Source organism: Stomoxys calcitrans, chromosome 5 (assembly GCF_963082655.1).
Source record: "Stomoxys calcitrans chromosome 5, idStoCalc2.1, whole genome shotgun sequence".
Lineage (NCBI taxonomy): Eukaryota > Metazoa > Arthropoda > Insecta > Diptera > Muscidae > Stomoxys > Stomoxys calcitrans.
Window position 1 is genome coordinate 142,131,364 of NC_081556.1, and position 12,242 is coordinate 142,143,605.

At 40.5% G+C, this 12,242-nt stretch overlaps 1 protein-coding gene across 3 annotated transcripts; it reads right to left on the reverse strand.

Moving 5' to 3' along the window:
- Positions 1 to 334: 334 nt before the first annotated feature.
- On the reverse strand, positions 335 to 8,643 carry LOC106086989 (uncharacterized). 3 transcript variants are annotated; one of them, XM_059370319.1, is made up of 8 exons: positions 8,340 to 8,643; positions 7,326 to 8,285; positions 7,141 to 7,263; positions 4,695 to 4,913; positions 4,404 to 4,622; positions 925 to 1,050; positions 814 to 857; positions 335 to 696 (listed from the first exon to the last, which is right to left on the reverse strand). In XM_059370319.1, the coding sequence occupies exons 1-8, from the start codon at positions 8,526 to 8,528 to the stop codon at positions 465 to 467; spliced, it is 2,112 nt and encodes a 703-aa protein (XP_059226302.1). In that variant the 5' UTR covers positions 8,529 to 8,643; the 3' UTR covers positions 335 to 464. The 3 variants fall into 3 exon arrangements, with proteins under 3 accessions (XP_059226302.1, XP_059226303.1, XP_059226304.1); XM_059370320.1 differs by having other exon boundaries at positions 607 to 696; positions 780 to 857; XM_059370321.1 differs by having other exon boundaries at positions 609 to 696; positions 777 to 857.
- Positions 8,644 to 12,242: the final 3,599 nt, after the last annotated feature.

Here is a 12,242-nt window from a genome sequence, read left to right on the forward strand (position 1 = left end):
ACATATAGACTAAGTTTCTTGTTAGTTATTTTGAGTAAAGACAGAAATAATAAAACGAATATCGTTTTTGACTGTAAATACCTTATTCACCATAATCCATTCCGCCTATCATTAAAGTTTTCTACTCAGTAATTATTGTCAATCAGATAATATCTCTTCTTTTTATTGAACATGTAAAAAATTGTCAATTTGTATAAAATTGAATGTCAACTTAGTCTAAAACAATAACTGAAATGCAACCAGTCGTTATAAAAAAAAAAAAAAACAGTAAAAAAAAATATTCATGTCAAACACAGAAGCCAGGATATTAAAAACCAAACTTAAAGGCCAGAAATTCACATATTTCCACTCCAAATTAGTTTATCTATAATACATTCAACAGTTTAAGTTTTCTTCTTATAAGTATGAGACCAAATATACTAAGCGGCATCAAAGCCTATTTCGACGTTTCAGCTAGTCAATCGTTAAGAGGGCTTTGTCGTAAGTTCCAAAACAATATCCGACCGAAAGGGATTATTGGTTAAGAGAAAAAATGGCAATTTACTGATGGGTTCTGGAACATTTTCCTGTATATTCAAAATAGCAGATTTGTTAACTAATATGCGATCATAGATAAGCTCGTAGTCAATGCCACGCTCTTGCAGTCCAAATAATTCCATAAAGCTTGGATATTCTCCCGATTCAAGCATAGAGAACCTATTGCAAACAGAAGACAAAAAGGGCAAAAACAAACATTTTAACAACCCAAGCTCGGAAGGAATTAAAAATGGAATTACAACATTATTAAAGGGATTATGGAACTAGCTATCTCACGTAGGAAAGTCTTCACGGGGGTGGTGTGTGCGTTTTCCATTTTTCTGTAAAAACATAAGAAAGTAAGTCTTGTAAATGTATTGAGAGGGGTGTTAAAATTGTTAAGGTTACCTGCTGAACTTTTGTATCTTGCCAATCATCATTATATAAGGCATATTTTTTCTCCACCAAGGCTTTATTGATCTGCAATACCTCCTCCTTATTTGTATCACACAGTACCATGTAGAAAACAGAATTCTATAAGGAAACAAGTAAAATGGCGTTAAGTTCGGCCAGACCGAACTTTGGATACCCACCACCTTGGGTCATAATTCGTTGAAAAATGCATAATTTATGACCCCAAAGCAGATACATCGAAATGGGGTCCGATTTGGACCAAATTCGACATGGATATTAAGTGGTCTAATAAGTACAAGTCATTGTTCAATTTTGTTAAACAAATCGATCTGAACCATATATGATACGGACGTCGAAAAGCTTAACATAAGTCACAGTGTCAAATTTCAGCGAAATCGGATTTTAAATGTACTTTTAATGGGACCAAGACTTTAAATCGAGAGATCGGTCTATATGGCCGCAATATCCAAATCTGAACCGATCTGGGCCATACAGCAGAAAGATTTCGACGGCCTAATGCGCCTTTTATGGACCCAAGACCTTAAATCGAGAGATCGATCCATATGGCAGCTATATCCAAATCTGGACCGATCTGAGCCATATATCAGAAAGATGTCGTCGGACTTAACTTAACGCACTATCCCAAATTTCGGCGACATCGGGCAATAAATGCGCCATTTATAGGTCAAAAACCTTAAGTCGAGAGATCGGTCTATATGGCAGCCATATCCAAATCTGAACCGATCTAAACCAAATTGCAGAAAGATTTCGAAGGGTCTTACACAACTCACTGTCCCAAATTTCGGCGACATCGGACAATAAATGCACCTTTTATGGGTCCAAAACCTTAAGTGAAGAGATCGGCCTATATAGCAGCTATATCCAATTTTGAACCGATCTGCGCCAAATTGAAGAAGGATGTCGACTGGCCTAACAGAACTCACTGTACCAAATTTCAGCAAAATCGGATAATTATGGGCCTAGACCCTAAATCGGCGGATCGGTCTATATGGCAGCTATATCCAAATCTGAATCAATCTGGGCCAAATTGAAGAAGAATGTCGACTGGCCTAACAGAACTCACTGTACCAAATTTCAGCAAAATCGGATAATAAATGCGGCCTTTATGGGCCTATACCCTAAATCGGCGGATCGGTCTATATGGCAGCTAAATCCAAATCTGAACCGATCTGAACAAAATTGAAGAAGAATGTCAAAGGGCCTAACTTAGCTCACTATCCCAAATTTCGGCGACATCGGACAATAAATGCGCCTTTTATGGACCCAAGACCTTAAATCGAGAGATCGGTCTATATAGCAGCTATATCCAAATCTGAACCGATATAGACCAAATTGCAGAAAGATGTCGAAGGGTCTAACACAACTCACTGTCCCAAATTTCGGCGAAATCGGACAATAAATGTGCCTTTTATGGGCCCAAAACGTTAAATCGAGAGATCGGTCTATATGGCAGCTATATTCAAATCTGGGCCATAAAGCAGAAAGTTGTCGACGGGCCTAACTTAACTCACTATCACAAATTTCGGCGACATCGGACAATAAATGCGCCCTTTATGGGTCCAAAATCTTAAATCGAGAGATCGGTCTATATGGCAGCTATATCCTAATCTGAACCGATCTAGATCAAATTGCAGAAATATATCGAAGGGCCTAACAGAACTCACTGTCTTAAATTTCGGCGTAATCGGACAATAAATGCGGCTTTTATGGGTCCAAAACCTTAAGCCGAGAGATCGGTCTATAGAGCAGCTATATCCAAATCTGAACCGATACAGACCAAATTGCAGAAAGATGTCGATGGGTCTAACACAACTCACTGTCCCAAATTTCGGCGAAATCGGACAATAAATGTGCCTTTTATGGGCCCAAAACTTTAAATCGAGAGATCGGTCTATATGGCAGCTATATTAAAATCTGGGCCATAAAGCAGAAAGATGTCGACGGGCCTAACTTAGCTCACTATCCTAAATTTCGGCGACATCGAACAATAAATGCCCCATTTATGGGTCCAAAACCTTAGTGGAGAGATCGGTCTATATGGCAGCAATATCCAAATCTGAATCGATCTGGGCCAAATTGAGGAAGGATGTCGAAGGGCCTAACACAACTCACTGTCCCAAATTTCAGCAAAATCAGATAAAAAATGTGGCTTTTATGGGCCTAAGACCCTAAATCGGCGGATCGGTCTATATGGGGCTATATCAAGATATAGTCCGATGTAGCCCATCTTCGAACTTAACCTGCTTATGGACAAAAATTGAATCTGTGCAAAGTTTCAACTCAATATCTCTATTTTTAAAGACTGCAGCGTGAATGCAACAGACAGACGGACACATCTAGATCGTCTTAGATCTTTACGCTGATCAAGAATTTATGCTTTATAGGGTCGGAAATGGGTATTTCGATGTGTTGCAAACGGAATGACAAAATGAATATACCCCCATCCTTCGGTGGTGGGTATAAAAAAAAACAAAAATTGAAACAAGTAAAAGCGTGCTAAGTTCGACCGGGCCGAATCTTATATACCCTGGATCGCATACCTTGGATCACATCTGTCTATTTCTTTTCCTGGTATCTCTTATTAGGCAAACATATGATAAAAGACAAGAAGCCAAGATCCCAGATCGTTTTTTATGGCAGCTATATATGGTTATGGACCAATTTGAACCATATTTGGCACAGTTGTTGGAAGTCATAATAAAGTTTCAGCCAAATTGGATAGGAATTGCGCCCTCTAGTCGGTCAAGAAGTCTAGATTCAAGATCGGTTTATATGGCAGCTATATCAGGTTATGGACCGATTTGAGCCATACTTGGCACCGTTGTTGGAAGTCATAACGAAATACGTCATGCGAAATTTCAGCCAAATCAGAAGGAAATTGCGCCCTCTAGAGGCTCAAGAAGTCAAAATCCCAGATCGGTTTATATGACAGCTATGTCAGGTTATGGACCGATTTGAACCATAATTAGCACAGTTGTTAGAATCTATAACAAAACATCTCATGCAAAATTTCAGCCAAATCGGATAAGAATTGCTTCCTCTAATGGCTCAAGAAGTCAAGATCCAAGATCGGTTTACATGGCAGCTATATCAAAGCATGGACCGATATGGCCCATTTACAATCTTAACCGACCTACACTTCTAGGAAGTATTTGTGCAAAATTTCAACCGAAAAGCTTTACTCTTTCGAAAGTTAGCATGCTTTCCACAGACAGACGGACGGAAGGACGGACGGACATGGCTAGATCGACTTAAAATATCATGACGATCAAGAATAGAAATACTTTATGGGGTCTTAGACGAATATTTCGAAGAGTTACAAACAGAATGACGAAATTACTATACCCCCCTTCCTATGGTGGAGGGTATAAAAATCAACAAAGTTGCCCTGAACATTTGAATTTTTCAAAAGAAATGTGTTGTTCACAAATCGTTCCCTTATCTGCGATTACCTCTTTATCGATTTCTGTTATCTTGGCATAGATCATCAGTTCCGAGACCATTGATAGAAAATATAAGGTAGCTTCATGGCTCCAATGCAAGCCACGTGGAATAATGTGCGACAAGCAGCCTCTTAAAGCTTGTGCGGGCAATTGCGAAAAGCAGGTGCATAAATATTTAACATCACAAATATCGACTTCGCATACGGTGCCATAATCGACGAAGGACACCTAAAAATGATTAAGAAAATATTTAAAATATTCCCAAAATTAAATGATAACACCTTTTTAACAAAACTTTACCTTCACTGTATTGTTGACGGGCGGGGCCACAATTTCCCCTCTATGCCACATGCCATTGAACAAGGCAGCACATATCTGTCCGGGATTAAGACACGCTATAGGTATTCTCAATTCATTTTGATTTAGATCATTATAATAACGTTCGATTTGATGCATTAAAGTATCCAACTCGTGCTGATCTTTGTGTATGTGAAACCAAAATCTAAAGGGGTTATGAATCTGTAACAAAAAAAGGGAAATATGTCAATGATCAAGTGGCAAGTCCTATGTATTTCTACCAAATTTAAAAAAAAAATCATTTATGGAACTATCTGACAGAGAGTGGTGATTAACAGTTAGTGTTGGAGTTCATAGGATAGGATGGGTTGGAGAACACGCGACTACCAACATTAGGTATATTATGTTCGCCGTAGAATTTCACGGTTGAAGACAGCAGAAACAAAGCGAGCATAGACATGGATTTCGTAGTAGTTTGTATAGCAGCAAAACTCCTTGGCATGCCATCACCGCACACATTTGCCGTGCTCTAGGATGTTTCTTGTGACACTAGATCTATCGAAAGCATTCGATACGGTCACCCATGCCAAACTTTATGAGGACATCACCAATACGTCCCTCCAGCCAGGCCTGAAACGCCGGATCAAGAATTATCTGTGTGGTTGTTGTAGCCACTTGTCTATATGTGGAGGTGGCGATCCTCATCTAGTTCCTATAGGTGAGCAAGCTCGTTCCGGTCCAAAGGACCGCTCGTCACGGGAACACCATGGCAATTGGTTATTTATAGGCGCCAACAACTCGCCTTGTCATAAGCACTCAGTATTTATGCAAGTGTCGGCGCCACTCGGCCTTTAACTGAGACTCTCGGCTGCATACCGCTGATTGTTCGCGACTGCAATTGCAGCTACTCCGTATGGAACATTCCACTATCCGCAAACTGCGGACGCTCCCGGAAGCTCCCAGCTAAGCTTCTCGTGATAACAATGAACATTACACAGATCAGAGCTCAAAGTTTCAGCCTGTGTGGTGCTCATAGTTATACCGTATCGGGACCAGTCGTTTGTGGATTTGAGAGATAAGAAGTCGAGACCCCGTAGAGTGAAACAGGGAGTTCTCCAAGGTGGCACTATTTAACATCTACATACCCTCTTTTTCGTCCCCGTCCCCCCCACAGCATTGAGTTTGTATCACATGCGGACGATTGTACGATCATGGCATCAGGCCCCTCTGTCAAACTCATCGATTTTGCAAATTTTTCCCATGAACATTCTACTAAGAAACAGGGGCAACCTTCTCACATGTCAATGAGTGCAGTCGGATTCAAGTTTAAACTCAATGATAAGAGGCCTCCTTTTTATAGCCGAGTCCTAACGGTGTGCCGCAGTGCGACACCACTTTGGAGAGAAGTTTTACATGGCATAGTACCTGACAAATGTTGCCAGCATTAGGAGGGGAAAACCACCGCTGCAATTTTTTTCTGGTCTCGCCAGGATTTGAACCTAGGCGTGCAACGTCGTAGGAGGACATGCTAACCTCTGCGATATGGTGGCCTCCACACCATCCGGTACTTAGTAGGGCCCATGTAGCTGTCGTTTTTCTGGGTAGGTTTTCTTCGTCATCTAGAATGGGTGTTGGGCGTCCAAAATGGACAATATTCGGTTGGTATGCTTAAAACACATTGTTCACAGCATCCTGATTAATCCAGCGCGATCATTCTATATAATTTTCTAACTTGCTTGGGAAGGATTCTAGTAGGGCGAATTGGAAGTTTGAGTGAGGATATTTAACCTTAAGGATGTTAGCTTCTTCAAGCAGTTGATCGAGTTTGCCATATGTAGGCAACTTGCGAAGGTTCTTAAGGCTGCGTTCTGGCTGATCTGCAGGTCTTTACACTGCATCTTGCTGACTTCTACGGAGCCGCGTTATTTACTATCTGTCGGGCAATCAATTTATTGGTGTTTAGGTTAGGCTGGATCAGGTCTCCCATAGTTCTCCATTATATACCCTAATTGAGCTCAAGTCTGGTATCGTATAGGCTTCCAAGTGCCAAGGGGTATCAAATACGCTTCTGTTAAGCGCGAAAGCCGGGCATTGATGTAAGAAATGTTCCAAACTTTCATCATCTTCCCCACATGCCCTACTTACACGCTGTCACTTTTCGCACCTATTCTGTATAAGTGCGCCCTTAGTCCTGTGAATTACGTTATGGCCTCCATATTTCCTCTCCTCGATTATTCAGTGATTGGGTGATCTTCTCGTATCCAATTTCGCCTAATCCTAATCTTGATATCTATGGGTTGGAAATCTAGAAATGTTTCGTCATACCCAAAGAGCTATACTCGAACTCTATTGTAACGCCAAAAGACGAACGGACCTGCATGCATAACTCGCACAACTTCTTATTTAAGCTTAGACTTATGATGTTGGTCGATTGTTTTCTTCTCCATACCTCAGAAACAAAAATTCTCATGCAATTGCCAACTGAAACATCTTCGGGTATCTCACAGGGACTAATTTTTCGGCCATAGGGAACAGTATGTTTAGGTATGTCAAGGCGAAAAACTCGACTAGTCTGAAAAGTAAAAAAACAAAATCAATAAAGAAATTTCATTACATAAAAATGACTATGCTTACGGCAGCAAATTCTGGCACAGCTTCATCAATATCTTCAACATTCTCCTCATGAATGCCCATTAACTTTTTGAAAGTGTTAACAGGACTTTCTGAACGCTTAGGAGATGTTTTTAAAGGCTTCTTTACTTCCAACTCAGTAGCACCTGTCTTGGGCTGATCCACTTGAGTATCAAGAGGATTTCGCACCCGCCGAGATTCCGAAATTAGTTTTTCCAAATTTTGCATTAGCTTGGCCTTTGGTTTTGGTGGTATAACGCCCGTTAGAGCAGCAGATGGCACGTTGGGCTTTGAATCATTAGCACAATAACCGTTGTTATGAATTTCTGGAGCAAATGAGACCGATTTCATAGAAGGTTGAGTTATATGACATGAACTGCTCATCAGGCTGGCCAGTTGCTTTGTATATTCCTGATATTTTCTATTTATATCCACGCAGCTTGCGGCTTTCTGTTGAATGCTGGGCAATGTATGCGGTTGCACTACATTACGATTGGAAGCTTGCGTTGCTATAAGCTGGGCAGCCATTTGCATCATTTGTTGCTGAATTCCATTGGGTTGTGGCAATACGTTTACAGCTGCTAATCCATTTGTTCCGTTTAGTTGAGTGTTGTTTACCGCCCCCTTGTTGTTTAGTGCTGCAGACTTTTGCATATTAGTTTGTAGATTTAAAGGAACCTCTCTTGCCGTTACTCTTCTCGTCGATACATTTCTTTTGGTAATTTCAAATGGCGACAGTTGTTGGCCGTACATGCGTTGATTTGTGCTGGCAGCTGGAGAAAACTTGTTGTTGTTGCGACCACAGCTCTGATTTCTGTACAAATTTGTGCCAACACCTTTTCCTTTAGACTTTCCTCTAGCTCTGGGTCGTGGTTTCCTTTGGGTCATAATCATTTCATGTATATGCGCTGATTTCTCATTGTTGACAAAATATACCTGAGCCGAATGGCCAGTACCGGAGACCTAAGCAAAAATACATAAATAACTTTAAAGCTAGATGGCCCAAGTGGTACTTACCAACAACGTGTCTGGTATACTTCGTAAAAATTGTTCCAAATTATTGTAGCCCAATTTTCTAAATGGTATAAAATGTCCCTCAACTTCACGAAAGTCACGGTTTAATTGATCTATTGTAATTTTATCTGGACAGGAAATTACCAGGGACTTTAGAATAGCCTTTACTTCCTTTAAAAACCCAATTTCCATTTTGGCTTTTGTTATTTTATTATTTTCCCTTTAATTTATTAAAACATAGTAAGGACGCTGCTTATTTGAACATTGCAAATTGGATTTGATCAATCAGCTGTTGTTTTGCGGTAGTTGTCATAGATGCCATACTTCTGCTCCCACTTGCGTTTAAAATGCAACTCTGCAACTCGTTTCCGTTGTAGTACATAAAGAGTTGGCAATACAACGTAAAACAATCTTAATGCGCAGTGTACACTTCATGAAGGTTGGTCACTGTAATTGTTTGGTGACAACAAAAGTGTATGGTTCACATCATGGTTCTATTAAGAAGGTTGGGTCCCTTGCCCAACAACAACGATACAGGCCTGCATTGATGGTAGCGCTAATTGCCGCTAGGTTGTCAAATGTTTGGCCACCTCTAACATATGGTTTGCCCAAAAAGTAATTGCGGATTTGTCAGATAGTCGGCGTTGACAAATTTTTTCACAGCTTGTGACTCTGTAATTGCATTCTTTCTTCTGTCAGTTATCAGCTGTTACTTTTAGCTTGCTTTAGAAAAAAAGTGTAAAAAAAGTATATTTGATTAAAGTTCATTCTAAGTTTTATTAAAAATGCATTTACTTTCTTTTAAAAAATCCGCAATTACTTTTTGGGCAACCCAATACATTCCCAGTTGTACAACAACTTAAAATCCATATGGTGAAATCGCCATCTTGTCATCAATCTGATCGTCATTTTACTAACCCAAGCAAATAAATTTGTGTGCGTGTGTGGGTGTACACGAGCTGAGTATACCCAAGAAAGAGGATAACAACAAAGAGAATGCAAACAAAAATTTGACATCTAAATACCGTCAAACCTGGCCGTCTGTTAATATGTAGCTGTTCCCGTGAGACCACCTTTTAAATTCGCCTTGAATCCTAACCAAGTATTTACCGTTCTAGTGGGATTTGGATACAACTCTGGAATTGGACAATTCCATCAGCTGGGCAAGTGGCCTAACTTCTTTAGTGAACCAAAATCCCACAAAAAGTACTCGCAAAAGTTAAAGAATTTTTCAACTTTAAAGGTTGAACTCGAGCGTAATTCTGTGTTGCCATACGTGAGGTAAGGTTTTTAGGCGTCAAAGTTAAATATTGCGCTTTGCTTTTTGGGGTTTGTTTGCCAAGTTGCATATTTTATGTGCGCGGATACACTGATAGGTTTGGGCGTCCCGGTAGCCGAGTTGGTAGCGTGCTTGCATTACCAGGGGTCGTGGGTTCGATTCCCGCCAGTAGCCTTCTGTCGCTACTGTGGTATCACAATGGACCTAAAATTGTCTAAGTGAGTCTGTAAAGGACTGCCAATCTTACCTAACCTAACCATACACTGATAGAAAAGGTACGGTACTTTGTCAATACAGTCTGGTTTTATTTTATTCACGTTTTGGCAAATATTTTTAAACCATTGACACCATTTTAAAATATTGACGCCATTATAAAATATTTTAATACGATTTATTTCTGTGAAAACGTGTTTAAATGCTCGAAAGTGGTGAAAACGGAAATAGTACAAACAAACTTGATAAAGACTCCTATGTGGTAAAGTATGCTATGTTGGTGTATTCATATGAAAAGCCAATCCCATGGTAGCCGGTTGTACATAACGGATTGACCCGATGGAGTCCTTCGTCTGCTAGGGCAGCCGCCCTAGTGAAGAACTTGAGGTCTTAGTTTATAATTTATTATTTTTTCGATATTTCGTTCGATATTTCCCACGGAAGACATCATCCAGAATACTGCTAAAAATAGAGGGACTAACGAATATACCGAATTTATTGAAATCAATATCAGTTTGGTAATAAGGATAATACCAAATCATTTTATTTTTCATCCATACCATGTGGTATTGATTTCTTATCATACGGTCATGGCGAAACAATTAAAAATCCCATTTGCACTGCTCTTTAAATCCGGATTTAATGGCTCGATCATTTGTTTTCCCTTTATAAAATCAGCTGACGAGAGCCTTAAATCCGGATTTAATGAGCAGTGTAAACGGGGTAAAAGGTGGTCTCATTTGCACAACAACAACAAATCATATGGTGCAATCCGCCATCTTGTCATCAAGCTGATCGACGGTTTGCCAACACACACAAAGAAATTTGTGTGCGTATATGGATACGTATGCGTAAATGAGCAGAGATTATGCGAGAAAGAAGATAACAACAAAGAGAATGCAAACAAAAATCTGGTATCTAAATACCGTCAAACCTGTCCGGCTTTTAACAGCTGTTCGCGTGAGATCACCTTAAATCCGCCTTGATCGTCGTTTTGTCAAAACACGCAAAAACATTAATGTGCGTGTGTGTATCAGGGATGGAATATACAACATTTCAAATAGTACTAAAAAGGTACTTCTGGGACCGAAAGGGTACTTTTTGTTTTGCATAGGTTAGGTTAGGTTGAAAAGAGGGTGCAGATATTAATCCGCCCCATGCCACTATGGACATAAACCTAAGCCAGTTATCCGCTTGTTGTGTACTCTAAATACTAAAAAAATATCTTCGAAAAAGAAAATTTTTAGTTAGGAATTCCGTGCTACTTACAAAATCCTTAATTGTTTTCAATGCTACTCTCCCAAGTTGGTTCAAGTCTGGTATTGTGTCTCCACCTAAGTGCCGGTATCTGTTAGACGCGAAAGGCGGGCAATGACAAAGGAAATGCTGCAATGTCTCATCATCTTCCCCGCATGGTATCACTTGCCGCACCGATTTTACATAAGTGAGCTCGTAGTCCTATGTGTCCCGTTATGATACCAAAAATTATACTGACCTCCTTCATTCTTCTTTTCAGTAATAGTCTCGTCTTCTCACGTCCCCGATCACCCCATAGGATTTTCGCCGTCCTACCGACTGTTTCGTTGTTCCACAGTGTTACAAGCGCATTCGTCTCCCTCGCTCTTAACTCGGACCAAGTTTATTGATAACAGTCCTCTGGCCTTCACTGCCAAAACGTTTGCCCTTTTACTCCGTTATGGTCCGGTATCCAAACGGTGCGGTTTGTGTCATCCTCAGAGATGGCTTTAATCTCCTTCATACTCTCCAAGACTGTTCGTGACCTTACCGTCCTGTTTGTTATTGCCTTTATGGCAATTTTACTGTCGGTACAGATGTTCACACTCGCGTTAGCACCACACCACAACGTGATTGCCCGGATCTCCGCCTGCAGGACCGTATTATAATCAGGCAGTGATTATAAAACGTAGCATTTGACATTATAAACGAAACAATTTTATTACCAAAAAAAAAAAGACTTGGAGGTGCGGGAGGGTCTGACGTCGGAAAACTTCAGGCATACCTTAGGGCAGGTCTGAGCAGACGGCCCTCCATGAAGTGGTGCAAGAAGTCTCTCTTACTGAAGGCGTACGCGATGGCGGCTTTCTGCATATTGAAAGGGCATTTAATAACGAGGAGGAGGCCACTGTAGCGCAGAGGTTAGCATATCCGCCAAAGACGCTGTACGCCTGCGCTCGCATCCTGGCGAGACCATCAAAAAATTTTTCATCGATGGTTTTCCCCTCCTAATGCTGGCAACATTTGTGAGGCACTAAGCCATGTAAAACTTCCCTCCAAAGAGGTGTCGCACTATGGCCGTTCGGACTCGGCTATAAAAAGGAGGCCCCTTATGATTGAGCTTAAAACTTGAATCGGACTGCACTCATTGATATGTGAGAAGTTTGCCACTGTTCCTT

Bases quoted from the DNA above. Each gene is read 5' to 3' on its own strand.
- LOC106086989 (XM_059370319.1), bottom strand. From the start codon at position 8,528: ATGGAAATTGGGTTTTTAAAGGAAGTAAAGGCTATTCTAAAGTCCCTG. The intron at 8,286-8,339 runs GTAAGTACCACT...ATTTTTGCTTAG, and splicing joins GTATACCAGACACGTTGTTG to GTCTCCGGTACTGGCCATTC. The intron at 4,914-7,140 runs GTATGGAGAAGA...TTTTTGTTACAG, and splicing joins TGAGAATTTTTGTTTCTGAG to ATTCATAACCCCTTTAGATT.